Source organism: Struthio camelus, chromosome W (genome assembly GCF_040807025.1).
Source record: "Struthio camelus isolate bStrCam1 chromosome W, bStrCam1.hap1, whole genome shotgun sequence".
Lineage (NCBI taxonomy): Eukaryota > Metazoa > Chordata > Aves > Struthioniformes > Struthionidae > Struthio > Struthio camelus.
The window spans coordinates 44,369,604-44,384,277 of NC_090981.1; the positions used below are offsets into that span (position 1 = coordinate 44,369,604).

The 14,674-nt window shown below is 45.2% G+C and overlaps 1 protein-coding gene across 1 annotated transcript in view; it reads left to right on the top strand.

Moving 5' to 3' along the window:
- The window catches only part of LOC104152961 (thrombospondin-4), a 37,783-nt gene extending 23,327 nt beyond the window's left edge, over positions 1 to 14,456 (top strand). Inside the window, exons 10-22 of the mRNA XM_068924391.1 lie at positions 12 to 164; positions 1,576 to 1,680; positions 1,919 to 2,026; positions 3,546 to 3,705; positions 4,403 to 4,521; positions 5,314 to 5,366; positions 7,487 to 7,680; positions 7,991 to 8,169; positions 9,155 to 9,203; positions 9,287 to 9,483; positions 10,132 to 10,304; positions 12,129 to 12,268; positions 14,226 to 14,456. Coding sequence (XP_068780492.1) covers positions 12 to 164; positions 1,576 to 1,680; positions 1,919 to 2,026; positions 3,546 to 3,705; positions 4,403 to 4,521; positions 5,314 to 5,366; positions 7,487 to 7,680; positions 7,991 to 8,169; positions 9,155 to 9,203; positions 9,287 to 9,483; positions 10,132 to 10,304; positions 12,129 to 12,268; positions 14,226 to 14,287 — 1,692 coding nt within the window. The 3' untranslated portion in view covers positions 14,288 to 14,456. The remainder of the gene's footprint in view (positions 1 to 11; positions 165 to 1,575; positions 1,681 to 1,918; positions 2,027 to 3,545; positions 3,706 to 4,402; positions 4,522 to 5,313; positions 5,367 to 7,486; positions 7,681 to 7,990; positions 8,170 to 9,154; positions 9,204 to 9,286; positions 9,484 to 10,131; positions 10,305 to 12,128; positions 12,269 to 14,225) is intronic.
- The last annotated feature ends 218 nt before the right edge of the window (positions 14,457 to 14,674 follow it).

Below are 14,674 nucleotides of genomic sequence, written 5' to 3' on the forward strand. Positions count from 1 at the left end.
TATTCTTGCAGGGGTCTTACCACTGCGGGCAATGCAAATCAGGATATACAGGAGACCAAGCCAGGGGATGCCAGGCTGTGAGGAGCTGCAGAAGTCGAGCCCTCAATCCATGCAGTGTCCATGCCCGGTGTATTGAGGAGAGGCGAGGCGAGGTGACTTGTATTGTAAGTTAATAAATTCATGCATGCATGCGTTTACAGTGAGAACCAACCTTTATAAGGCTGGAACTGAGCAAGTCTTTGTGGCCGTTTTATCAGTACAGTTGTGTTTTCTAACCAAATGATGGCAGAATGGTCCAACCCAGCTACAAAAATAACTGAGCCAAGTCTGTGTTGCAATTTTTTTTTCTTCTTGCAGTATGTCTAAATGCAGCCATACTCATATGCCATATTTACTGTGTGGGCTGCTAGTGTCTGTGTAACTAGATTTTCTGGGAAGGGCCTTTTTAGCCCCTTCTATAGTTTCCTCAGAAAGGACTCTCAAGTGTCGCTGCATGGAGAACATCACATGAGCAAATTCCTTTCCTGATGCGCTGCTGCAGAGAGCGCATTCAGCTGCCTAGCTGTGATTAGGGATGCAGTGTGCATACCCACAGTGCTCGTGTTTGCCTAATTATATAAATGCTTTCTTTTTTTTCTCCTCCTCCCCAAGTGAGACCAAAGATTCTTGGCGCAGGTAGGCTGTACTGTGCTTTCCTGCCCTAGGAGCAGATGAGCACAAGGGGGCAAATGAACTTTCATTCTAAGTCTGACTGAAGTATATTCCTTAGTTTTTCCAGCTAGCAAGGGGAAACAAGAGACTAATCCTGCATCCTAAATCTGGCTACAGTATGTGCTTTTGCTGGCACTTGCTTTCGTCTCATTTTTAAGTGCATCTATTTCAAAGAATAAGAAATTAGGATATTTTAAGTTCATGCTGTAACGGGAACGTGTCTAGATACTCATGTTAGGCAAGCCCTTATATTAAGGGGAGGCCTGGGTTTGACATTTCGTTCCATGCCTGTGTTCAATTACAGCAGCACAATACAAATTAGGCATTCAAGTGAAACAACAGCGATTTAATTTGCTAGCAGAAACTTGCAGATGCGCTTGCTTTGCTGATGCAAACTCAGTAGCTGTCAACACAGTTTTCTCTTAAAGCTTCCCCAAGTTGTGGATGTATTTTTGCAATACCAGTGCACAGTCATCCCACCCAACCCTGGGCACCTTGCTGAAATGCTAGGTGCATCTGCCTAGGTTCCCTCTTTTCTCCACTGACATGTGGGGAGCCAAAATTGCCTTCTGACAAGGGTCTAAAAGAAATCTATAGGTCTCACTGAAACTGTTAGGCACACAGTCCATTTAAAATCAGGCCTTAGGTTTTTTTTTAGCTGGGCCTAGATACAGAGATCTTGAAATTAAGGTGGGTTTTTTTCCACACTGAGAGATACTGAGGCGTACTTCACTGTACTTCAACATCTGATGATGCCCTTTGCATATTACCCCTTTTCAAGACTGATACGGAGTTTCCCTGTTGAGTATTGCTGAAGTGGCTCATTAACCTTTTGGTAATACTAGCGTGGCGTTTTATTGCTAGTGTGGCATCGGCTGGGCTGGTGATGGTTATATCTGTGGAAAAGATGTCGACATTGATGGCTACCCTAATGAAGAACTCTCATGCTCGGCTGAAAGCTGCAGAAAGGTAAGAAGTTCTTTCTTAATCCCATAATAACACAGAGCATGAAGGAGGGAAGAAGAATGGAAGAAACGTGACTAGACGTATTCATATTTTTTTCAAGGTATTCAGTTCTTCTGGATAAATTGTATTTCATTCGATAAATTATTTAATGAAAACAGTAATGGAAAAAGTCATTCAAACTGTGATAGCATTCAGTTAACCCGAAGAATACAGACTTGTTGCTCTTGTTTGTTTGATCTAGGACAATTGCAGATTTGTCCCAAACTCTGGACAAGAAGATGCTGATGGTGATGGGATTGGAGATGCCTGTGACGAAGATGCAGATGGAGATGGCATTCCCAATGAGCAGGTGCTGTGTAGATCTGTGTGTTCATCTCGGGGGCTGGAGGTCTGTGTAAACAGAAGGATGTCATGTTATTGCACTAAGTAATGACTTCAAAATCTGGTCCACTGCCATTTGCCAATGATTATCCCCTATCCGTTACTGTCAGTACATCTCTGAATCCTGTCTTTTATGTAAGGCCAAATAGTATAAGACCAAAAAAAAAAAAAAAAAAAAAAAAAAGAAAGTCTGCCTCACCAACCTTAAATCCCACCTACGAATGCTCCATTACTTATATTTTAGCAATGGATTTTATTTTCTTAGTGACAGCTTTTCTGTAGAACGCCCAGGTTCTGCAGAACATAGTCCTGTGTTCTGCTTTTGCGCTCTCCCATAACTTGGCCTTTTAAGAACATTACTTAAGTTAGTGTCTTTCTGTTTAAAGATCAGAGTGACCTGACAGCACGCTGTGTGAGGGATGCAAAGCCCACAGAAATTAGTGGGTGCCTTGCCAATAACTTCAAAAGCTTTGACTCAGATTCTCAAAGAGAAAGAGCTTTCCACGTGAGGATACCACTGCAAAATATACTGGAGCATAAATTCAGTCTGTAAAAGCTCTTTTGCTTTCACTCCTCACTGTTATTCCACACCAAGATATTGTGTGGTATTGCGTAATGCACTTCCAAGGAAGAGAAGAAGGATGCTCTATTCAGAGTACAAATGCCCATGTGAAGCTAGGGCAGCCTGACAGTCGCAGAAGGTCTGTTTTGAGGTATTTTGCTGCAGAGACAAAAATTCTGGCAGCTTGGAGCAATTGGCTGTATTAAAGTTGTATAACAAAAGATGTTAAATCCCCCTTCAGCTGTGACTCTGTCTGCCACTTCAGCACCTCTTTGCAATCAGGTAACTTGTAAGTTGTTGCTAAGCTCTGTTCTGCCTCTTGTCGCATGTGCGTGGCAGTATGAGGACATGGGTGTGCTGGATGGGGGGAGAGGTGTTTACACCATTTTGAAATACTTCTCCCTATGTGCCTCCTGATGGACCTAGAGAGTCAACAGCATCTTAGATGACAAAAGAATAGGACTGGAGCCTTTTTGCATCAAAAAATATAATTTCCCAAGTGTTTCAGCTTTGGTTCAAGTTTCTACCAGGAGGGGGCAACCGCCTTTCATCAAGAGCACCTCGAGGACCTGCCAGGGCCCCTAAACTGCTGCCCTTGAGACAGACCACGTAAAGGAGCCAGGGCTTCAGAACGGGTTACTTACTTAGACCTATGTGAAATGAGAAGCAGAAAACAAAGTTATAAATAAAGCCTTTTGATATTGGTTGTTTACATTTAGTATTCTCATGGTGTGGCTGAAAACAGGTACTCGAGGGAACCACTGATATCTGCTGTAGAGTACACCAAATGCTAAACTACTTGGAAACTGCTGCTGCTTTTTCCTGAAAATAGAAATTTAAAAAAAGGCTTATATAAATCCACTAAAGTAGAAACGAAGGATTCACAGTCCAGCTTATACCTGGTTTGGGTCTGTGTCTCTTGCAGGATAACTGTGTCTTGGCTCCCAATGTTAACCAGAGAAATAGTGACCAAGATATCTTTGGAGATGCCTGTGACAATTGCCGCAATGTCCTAAATAATGATCAGCGGGACACTGATGGTGATGGGAAAGGAGATGCTTGTGATGATGACATGGATGGAGACGGTTGGTAGTTCTTCACTTACGGCTTCTGTGATGTTTGTGAAACTTGCCCAGACCGTGCTGTGCGTTAGGAAACTTTCACCAGCTGCTAAGTGTCATGTAACACATTCCCTTTCTGCATGAGACTTCCGGTTGGAGTCGTCATAGTTAGATTATTATATGTCTTTTAGCCTCCAGCTGAAGTGCTATATACTTTATAACAGATACACTGAGCTGTGTTTCAGATATAAGTTAAGGGCATTGGTCATTCAGTAATTCCTTAAAGGCTCAAACATGTCCCAGAGTGTTTGAGTGTCCCAGCTGCTGCCTGTCCCAGATGCCCAAGAGCTGCATAGCATGTTATTTCCATTGCTGGAGGAGACTTGAAAGAAGTCATAAAATCACAACCCTTCAGATGTAATATTGAAGGTGAAATGTCCTATCCTGTAAACTGTGACACAGGGAACAGGCTAGAATGAAGCGTGTATAACTAATGAGGTGTATGCTGTTGGGCTGAGCAGGACAACTGTTCTTCAGTAAGATGTTTCTAACTTCTATTAATGAATAGATGAGAAAGACTTGTTGAACAGGTTTATAGTTTCATTGTAGGATTAAGCAGTTGCAGAAAAGGAACAGCGTTTTTACTGTTCTTTGCTTATGTCATCCAATGACGAATATAGGAAATTGTTTTTTAACTAACATCCGATCCACTTTTTTCTAGGTATTAAGAATCTTTTGGATAATTGTCAGAGGATCCCCAACCCAGACCAGGAGGACAAGGATAACGATGGTGTCGGCGATGCCTGTGACAGCTGCCCTACCATCAGCAACCCAAACCAGGTTAGCAGGCGGAAGGAAAAATACCCTCATTTAGTGAGAGGGATTGTTGAGATTCAAAAAGATGCAAGAGGGTGAGGCAGCCAGTGCAGCCGCAGTGCTTCACTTTTGACAGTGGGTATGTAGGAAAGTTTTATGGAGTTTTGAAAGCTCCTGACATCGGAAAGGGGAGCCGCCAGGTGCATGCTCGTACACTGAGCTGTTAGCCCCTCTCCCCCATCAGTGTCTTCTGCCGTCATGCTCTAAAAGGGGGGCTGTTCCAGTCCCACAGGGTCCAGTGCCAGGCTCCACACAATGGCATGGTTTAGTTGCACTGGTATTCCTTTCATAAGGACCAAATCTTGATGTTCTTATTTAGCAAAACTTCTGCTCCTAGGTGAGACATCAGGGAGAGTTTTGATACATTTAAAATTCTGGTTAAGCCCTTTGTAACTAACAAAAAATGCGGGAAGCTTACTTACAGAAACACAGTAGATTTTTAAAGCTCCTCCAGAAACGAACCTTGGTTAGAAATGAGAGATACTTATTTCCAGTAGTGGAGGCAACGCTTGTTCTCTCGCCTTGCTTGAACCACTCTGGTCTGGTTTAACCCTGTTTATTCCTAGTCTGTTTTTTATTAAAAGTGACTTTTTGTTTAGGTGGATGATGCAGACAAGAGGATACGTTTCCAAAACCAGATGTTCTTCGGGGCTCTATTTTAACTGTATTTGAATTGATCATGTTTTGTTTTAGTACTGCTGTTTTAACAGATGTCTCAGCAGCTGATACTGGAACTTTTGCTGTTTTCTTTTGCAGTCAGATGTTGACAATGACCTGATTGGAGATTCCTGCGACACCAATCAGGACAGGTATGCCGTGTCAGAGCCCGTAATAGCAGCAGGGAAGTGGGAGAAGCTAGTCTTGGACTGAGTACGCTACTGAATCCTGCACAGCTGTAGTCCCTCAGACTAGGCTGGATATAATTTCAATATCTCCTGATTGATAGTTTTGTTATTTCAAAGATAACGTTATCATTTATAAGCCTTGTTGGGTCACTTCCCTGTAGCAGCATAGTAGTAGAGCTTTTCACCTGTATCCCCACGTTCACACAAACTTCCTGTGAGTTTCTGTGGAAATGACAGTCATGGCAGTTCTCTGGCTGTAAAACTGGGGAGCGCTGCTCAGAGCTTCTTAGTAAGGTAACGCCTTCCCCCCCCCCCCGGACATTTCACAGTTAAGGGCTATGTGTTTTCCCATAAGATCCTTCTGTTTCAGAAACAGAATTTTATTATCAAGTATAACACACTCAAAAACACATCCCTTTGCTTTAGCACAGCAAGAGCGGCAGGCTCCCCTTCGGCTTTTGCATGCCCTGAGCGTGCGGAGGAGCACATCCCATGACAAGCTGACTAATGCCCGGCTGGAAGCAGCTCCCACACAACCGGCTTTGGCGGTGGCAGGTCCTCCCCTGTGCTCCTCACTCAAAGCAGAGGAAAGGGAAGTGATAAATCCTGTGCTGGTGCAGAGTTTCAGCAGCTGCAGACGTTTACAGGGTTTCAGGCGCGGGGCCGTGGGTGGTGCTGCGGTCTGAGACGATGAGTGCCGGGCAGCCCGCATCCCCCAGCCCTTGCTCTGTGCCTGCCACCGCCCCAGTGTTTGGCAACTGTTTTACTGTTGAGTGGACATGGCCTTGTTTCTTCCCCTTTAAAAAAGGATGTTTTCTTTTCCCCTTAAAGCTAACTAAGGTGCGTGAAGCCTCCCCTGGTAGAAACACTGTAGTCCTCCCTGAGGTGAGCCTTGCAACAGATGAATGTGCCTAGTCCTCACTGCGTTTTACCTCAGGAACTTGCGGGCATTAGCTGCGCTGAACTACAATTAAAGCACCTTTCTGAAGCAGGGAGGGCAGGCTGTCATATCCGTAGCTATGACCTTCAGCATCACCTTAACTTGGCTGCATATCGCTTTTGCTCTGCCTGTGCTGGACAAAAAGCTCCTGGGGGCCTGCTCTCGGCTAAAACCATTTTATTTGCGGTGTATGTGCGAAGCACACCTGACTTCAGGCTTTAGCTGTAGCTCTTGGCCTGATCTCTCAGCCCAGGTCTGAAGCAGAGAAGTGCCCCTGCACTTCTGCTGGGGAATCAAACCCGGTAAGGCTGGTGCACCCAGAATCCAAGACATACAACAGTAGTACCATGGCTCTTAGGTTTTGTTTTTAAACAAAACCACACTGGTGACACCAACAAGTAAAAAGCCCTTTTACAAGTTAAAACAAGTTAAAAGCCCTTTTCTTCCCCACACACACTCACTTAACCATGGGATGGAGAAACAATGCAGCCGCCCTTCCCAACCCTTTTCTACAGCCAGTGTCCCTGTTCCCTGTGACTCTGCTGTAACCAGCTGACGCAGCGCGTGGGGTTGTGGGGAAGCCACAGACGCTCTCCTCCGTATCTCTGCTCCTGGATCACAGCGCAAGCGGGCTGCCAAGGGCTGCACGGCTGCCCTCTGGGAAAGTAACATAACAAAATTCGGTATGCAGGAGGGTGAAAGTGGCGCTTATTTTAAAGACGACCCAATTTTGGTTGCTCATGTGGATTTCCCCATACATTCACTCACGTGTTTGTGAGCACCATGACACTTGTGCACAACATGGAGGATTAGGGACACCGGCTGTTGCACTCTCCTGAGCTTCCAGGTGGCCTGTTGATGGGTGACACTGCACTGCTTTTTGGGTGTGCGTTGCACACCCTTTAGGAATGGATGTTTTTGGGGATCTTGGGCTGTGGGTTCTTGTCTCACCCCACGTGAGGCTTCCTTTTCTTTTCCTTATCTCAGTAATTTTATCACTCCAGGCCTAGTCGTCATAGCCTAGGCCAGTGACAGGCTGCTGGGTTGCCCCTGCTGCGTTTCCAGCTCAGGTACCTGTACGCTCCCTCATCCAGAAGCAGGTCCTGATGCTGGCGTGTGGTTTTCTTTGTGTCTGTGCTCACAGCGATGGCGATGGGCACCAGGACAGCACAGACAACTGCCCCACCGTCATTAACAGCTCCCAGCTGGACACAGATAAGGATGGGTTAGGTGACGAATGTGATGATGATGACGACAACGATGGCATTCCTGACCTCTTGCCCCCAGGCCCAGACAACTGCAGACTGGTCCCCAACCCAGGGCAGGAAGATGATAATGGTAAGCTGGGTCTTCGGGGGCCGTTTTGGTGCTTACACCCCACGTCCTTCCCCAGGTATTACATGCGTGCTGGGTCCTGGTGCAGACACTGTGTGCGTGGTGCGCTCCCTCATGCACCTGTCCCGGGAAGGATCTCAGCGCGCAGGGGTGCTTTTGTCCGAGGCAGAGCTCCTTGGGGTCCCCTCCCTGGGCGCTGCAGGCAGTGGGGGCTGAGACTCGCCTGCTCCCTGGATGCCCCTGTCCGGTGGCTAAGCTTGATGTGGCTTCTGGCTGGTCTACAAATCTGCTTTCACTTCTCTGATGCATTCAGGCGATGGAGTCGGGGATGTCTGCGAGTCTGATTTTGACCAGGACACAGTAATTGATCGGATCGATGTATGCCCTGAGAATGCAGAGATCACCTTGACAGATTTTAGGGCCTATCAGACAGTGGTGCTGGACCCAGAGGGCGATGCGCAGATTGATCCCAACTGGGTGGTTCTGAACCAGGTAAAAATGCCTCTGGACCCTCTTACTTATCTGAGAAAAGTCATTTGAAAACCACATTAAGGCTGTGTCTGTAATGTTGCTGGACCTCTAGTAAACAAGTGAAAAGTGGAAAACTCTCAATCAGCTGACTATTTTATAGGAGTTATAACGAAGGAACTTTTTCTTAGTGCCTGACAGCTTGATGCTGCAACACTAGTGATCTAAAATAATTACAGGCAGGGAGACTCATTCTGGGTGGATTTCACTGCTGCTTAGAAGGCAAACCTGCGACCTTCATGTCACCTTATTGAAATCACTTTGCAGCAAGGGCAGTCTCACGAGTCTTTCCTAAAATGTGAAAGTCGGACCTGTTGTGTAGCAGAGCATCTGCTCCTAGTTGGAGACCAGTAACTGTTCTTTACACGAGCACGTTTTAGTTTTCAGGAGACTAATCTATTCTGAGCCATAAGGAATGGGCAATTCACTCCCATTGCCAAAGTCTCAGCCAAGCCAGCTGAGCTGTGTATGCCTGCCTTAACCCAGTGCTTCGCAGTCAATTTAATCCGTAAGTCTGCGAATAAAATTGTATGAGTTAGGACTTAAAAAAACAACAAAAACAAAAAAACCCCGAAACCCCCCAAAACTCAACCTCTTACAACCTCTTTCCTCGTTCTTTTCAGTTCCATCTCCAATTCTGGCTAGTTTCTGTGATTTCGGAAGAAGAATTGGGAGAGGGAGGGAAAAGTATCAGAATGCATCTGGCCAGCTCTGCAATGGGAAAAGAAAAATTCTTCCAAACTCTGTGCAGGCAAGCAGCTGAAGCATTAGGATTTGATTATAGCTCTCATTTAAATTCAGAGCTACAAGGCTTATAGACATGTTGTGAACAAAAGGAGGAGAGGGATGATGGGGGTGCTAGGGGGAGGCCAGAAGAGACTGCTAGGCAAAGCCAACCCAGCTCTTCACACACACGGGCTCGTTAACCACCCTGCATTTACTCTTACAGGGCATGGAAATTGTGCAGACTATGAACAGTGATCCTGGCCTTGCTGTTGGTATGTATCCTCTTCTGTGATTCAGGTTTTTAGCACATGACCTCATTTCTGCTGACTTGATTTTAACCTGCACGTATCCTCAGGTTACACAGCTTTTAATGGCGTTGACTTTGAAGGCACTTTTCATGTGAACACGGTGACAGATGACGACTATGCTGGCTTTATTTTTGGTTATCAAGACAGCTCTAGCTTTTACGTGGTGATGTGGAAACAGACTGAACAGACGTACTGGCAAGCGACACCCTTCAGAGCTGTGGCCGAGCCCGGCATCCAGCTAAAGGTACTGGCCCCAGCTCCTAGCTGGGAACAAAGTGCTCGCCGCAGTGTGGCTACGCTGTCACACTGCGCATCGGCCGCGCTGCCTCGCCGGCTGGCTCTGCCGTGGGCCACCCCATCATGCCGTGTGTTGGCCCTGCTGCACCTCCGGCCCACTCGGCCGTTCTCTCCCCGCACCCTGGGTGTCAAAGCGGCAGTGCAGCCCCATTGGTTGCACAGTTTTCTAAGAAACTTCATCTCCAGCTGGAGCATTTAGTCTCTACTCTGATGATGGGCTGGCTGTAATTGGTCAAATTAGAACTTAAACAGACCTTTAGAAACACAGAAACAAACACATTCAGAGATTTAATTTAACCTCTTTATGAGCAATGGTGTACTGTTGTCAAAGCTAGTCTTGTTGGTGGGAAACCTCTGCTCCCACCTGTGGCTTGGCCAAGCAGCCTGTTTCTCCTTGGTCCCAGGTATTCAGAGAAGAAATAAATTCCGTTGCTTTTCCATGCAAGCAGTGGCTGCAGTTATGAAAGACGTTATGGGTTTGGAAACAGGAAGGAAGGTGCTTCTGCAGACCTGCTCCCTGCCACAAAAAGACTTGGAGCTCCTGAAGGTGACGCTTCCCTGAGGTCAGTAGTGGAAAACAATTTTATTTCTGCAGGCTGTGAAATCAAAGACAGGCCCTGGAGAGCATCTCCGCAATTCCCTCTGGCACACGGGGGACACCAACGATCAGGTCAGGCTGTTGTGGAAGGACCCCAGAAACGTCGGATGGAAAGATAAAGTCTCCTACCGCTGGTTTTTGCAGCACAGACCCCAAATAGGATATATCAGGTAAGAGAGCAAAGGATAGAGAAGGTGAGTGTATATATACACTTCTAACTGAACTATTGTTTCTCAACACCTAATTTAGATAATAATCAGAATTTACAATATGTCAGGGCTTTGCAGTGATGAAGCATTATTACAGTTTAGACTTGTGAAATTTCACCTGCAGTTCTCTTCCTAGGTCAGACAATTCCAAGCTAAGCCTGTTTATCTGGGTATTGTAACTGTGCCCTGTGCTAATAGCTGAACTTCCCTTTTCTGGCTTTAATAACTTGTTTTTTCAAGCTACTACTGACCACTGTAAAATGCAAAAAAATAAATTGCACTGGCATCATCAGCCCAGGTTTTGCAACCTTATAATATTTCAGAGAAAGCTAAGAACAGAAACACAAGGAGAACAGAGTTGATCTTCATGAAATCACCACCCTGCAGTTGAGATACAGTAACGTGGTGGTATAATAATTCCACTTTTTTGTTGCAAAGCAACTTAGATCATCTTCTGGGGGGGATTAGAGTAAGCGCGTTTGACTTTATGCTAAAATAGATTAAGCATGCTTGTACCGTCAGTTTTTCCATCCCAGCCACTGGGCAGTAATGAATGGACTTGGGGTGGCAACTTTTCTTTAAATCAAGCTGCTTGTGAAGCTGCTTCATAAGCAAACAGCTGTGTGTGGCCACAGGCTCTCTAGTTGTCCTAACTAACATCCCCCCAAACTGCAGAAGGTGGCAGTCAGCGTTACAAAAGCCTTCAAACGAAAGGCAGTCAGGCCCAAAATGGGTCGCTGCCTGCATCTCAACTGCAGTCTGCTTACGCTAGTTGTTGCAGAGCATAACATGTCTAGCAAAGCTCTTCTGATGCTTCAAGGAAGCCCAGGTAAAAGACACTTGAGCCAACCTTTCCCACGGAAATTTGAAAGACAACAAGCGTCATTCATTGTGCAGATACTTCTGACCTGCCTCAGCAAATCAGGAAGTAAACTTGAACATAACAGGAATTTTTTTTTCCTATTTTATGAGGAGACATAGGAGCTTTCCTTATTTTCACCAACCACTGTTTTCTTGCATGTCAGACCAGCTCCTAATACAGTGGCGCTCTCATCTAAAACAGGGCCCTTCAGGCTCTTCCTCCTGTACATCCTTTACGACTACCTCGGGGGCCAAGGACACGATGCAGCCAATACTGTGATAGCTCAGCTGGCTCCAGCATGGTCCCGCTTGGGCTCTCAGTACAGGGCAAGCGTTGGGAATCTGGCAGCGTGCAACTACTTCCAGAGTTATTTGAGAATTTTCTGACAATTCTTCTAACACGATGCTAGATCATCAAAACTTTTCCTATAATTAATCTTACATTTTAAAAAAAATCTCACAGTCAAGGAAGCAGCTTTAAGACTCCAAACGGTTTGTTTGAAACTTCGAAGCTAAACTTTTTTTTTTAAATATACAAACTGTGTGAGACAGAATCCATCTGGTCGTCTTCAGCTGATCTAATCTGATTCTCTCTTCCCCCCATAATTATCAGCTGTGGGAAATGCCAGGAATTAAACCCCTCAGCCTGACTGAGGACAGGAAAAAACAGTCCAAGGCTCTTGGGGGATGCTTTTTTTTTTTAAAAAAAAAAAAAAAAAACTCTCTCCCCAGCTCCTGCTAGAGCACAGCATCGCTCCAATTCCCAACCTGCAAAGGAGCTAACTGAAGTGCTTTTTTGCCCCTGTGCTAGGTGTGGGGAGGACAGCATGTCCAAGGCTGTAATCAAAAACAGATAATGAAACAAATACTCAAATATTACAGCCTCAGAAAAGACTTAACAGCTGTTTTGTTTGCTTTTTTAAGGGCAAGATTTTATGAAGGCTCTGACCTAGTGGCAGACTCTGGTGTAACTATAGACACCACTATGCGTGGTGGACGGCTTGGAGTTTTCTGCTTCTCTCAGGAAAACATCATTTGGTCAAACCTGAAATATCGCTGCAATGGTAATGTTTCTCTTATGGCGTTTTAGCTAGCGACTAGCAAGTGACAGTTGGGAATCGGTATTGTAGTTGTTGGATTAAGCCATCTCGCACCCTTGCCTTTGCTTTTCATTTTCAAGTTATTCACAGCTGTGAAACACCTCCCCTGACACCAGCAACGCACTGCAACCCAGCCAGACGGGAACTAACGCCTCAGAGCTGCTCCTCCCAGAGCAGTCACTCTGCTACAGAGATTGTGCCAACTAAGTAGTATAGCTGTCATCAGAGAATTAGAAACGTTATTTAAAAGCAACCAACCGAAAGCTAGTGCTGTTGTGGGAGTTGTATACGCACAATTTACTGAGGACATTATGCATATAGGATTGCCCTGAGTGCTGAGTACAAGGTGAAACAAAATCTGGAGATCCAGGGGGATCAGTCACCAGGAGGCAGCATCACTTGTGTACTTGCTCTTGCCTGTAGGAGGACAAGATGGTAAGATGCCCTTTTCACAGGGAGAAATCCTCCTCAGACTCTGTGGAAGCACACTGGCTCTCTCCAGTTGGGATAAGAGCCTTGCAGCTTAGCCCTGATCTCCCACTATATAAAATATATTAAACCTCGACAACTCGCACAGTCTGATCACATCCAGCTGTTTCTGCCCCAGCAGCAGTTCAGCTAGATAGAACAGGGGGTGGAGGGTCTTCTCTCTCCTCCCACATCAACCCCTGCCTGCCCGAGGCAGCCATAGGAAAATAAGTTGCGGGCCAAGTTGGAATTGTTTCCTGTTTGCTTTCTGTGGATCCAGAAAGCCCAGCCCAACTCTGCAGTGGACACGGACGCTGCAGGGATGGGCCCTGGCTCTGCAGCGTCTTCCAGTGAAGGACCTTTGTTCTCGGGCACTTGGTATTCACAGGCTGACACATGTGAGTGATGGTTAAACAAGGGAACTTCTAAAAAAGAAAATGGTGCTTACAAGTAAAAATTACTTGTTGCGAGTCCCGAACAGTACACTGTTTCCCAGAGAGCATGTTTCAAAGCTGCCACCACAGTCTCAGACTTTCCTGGCGGTGAGCAGGCACTGGCTTTGCTGCCAGTGTTGCAGTGATTCAACAGAACCCATTTGGGGCAGTCTCTGGAGTTCCTAGGCATCCCTTCTTTCATTTTTAGGCTAGCTTCTCCATTTGCAGAAAAAGCTTGAGAAGAAGACTTTTCAAGCCTCAAAAAAAAAAAAAAAAAAAAAAAGTGACCAAAACAACAGTCAAAGACAGCAGAGGCCTTGCCACGTGCTTTCTATACCGTACGTGGTTATATAGTTATTTCCTTTCTTAGTCTAGGGTGACTGAAAATAATCAAATCGAAGCTGAGGTCAGCTAGTTCAGTTTCATTGTTGTGAATCTGTGCAGGTAACGCATCCTGGGAGCTGGCAAAGGGATGCTGTAAACTCAATGTTAAAACAGAATGGCAGTTATTCTTGTGACATGGACTCATCTCCAGCTCCCTTTACCAATTTTGCATTTGTTTTCTAACAGCTGCTATGGTCCCAGGTTAGTGTTTCTGTCCTCTCCTGCAGCATGAAAAACTGTCACAGAGGAAGCTGAATTAGGATACATGAGAAATAGAGAAGCTGGCAGTACAGATCTGGGGTACAGAGCGAGACAAACTTTTTCCTCCTTTGTGTTCAGTGTTCATTAATACAAATAAATGTAAGCTGTGAAGTTTTCAGGAGGAAATGTGATTTGTAAATGGGTAAGTAAGTACTCCATTATAGGCTTTCATTGTAGCAGTCACTGTCTTGCTAGCCTCTCGATGCTTTTTAGCAGCAGGGGGGCTAAAATATTTCCAGTTCACTCTTAATATGTAGGCAAAAGACATTTAAGTTACCTTTTTTTTTCTTAAAGTTGGATAATTCATTAACTTCTTAAGTGTGCCTTGGTTTTGTTAGAAGAGACTAAACTTTTGCATGTTTTCCTGTTTTCAGACACAATCCCAGAGGACTTTCAGGAATTTCAAGCTCAGCAATTTGGTGTTGGTGATATTTAAGAAAGAAAGGCAAACTAACATTGCTATTGCAAACAATAAAACAATGTATTTTAAATCCTTATATGGTTGTTGTTGCAAGAGTGCAGCCCGCAGCTTTTTCTCATTGATGTAACTATGTCAAACTTTTTTTTGTATGAAAATAAAAAGGAGACAAAAGAGACTGGGGCTTACTTATTTTCCAAGGTGCTCTTTACACTACATGAATCCTCATAGAGTTTAGACACCTGCTTAAAACATTCTCAGGATCAGTTTGACTCTGTTGCTATCTTGGATTTAGTATTAACCAATGAGGAGGGAAGAAAGACAAAATTGCCCTGTCTGGTGTGTGGCAGAAGCTAAGACGTCACAGAGACAGAAGAAGAGAGGCTGCACTGAGCATGGAGTGAG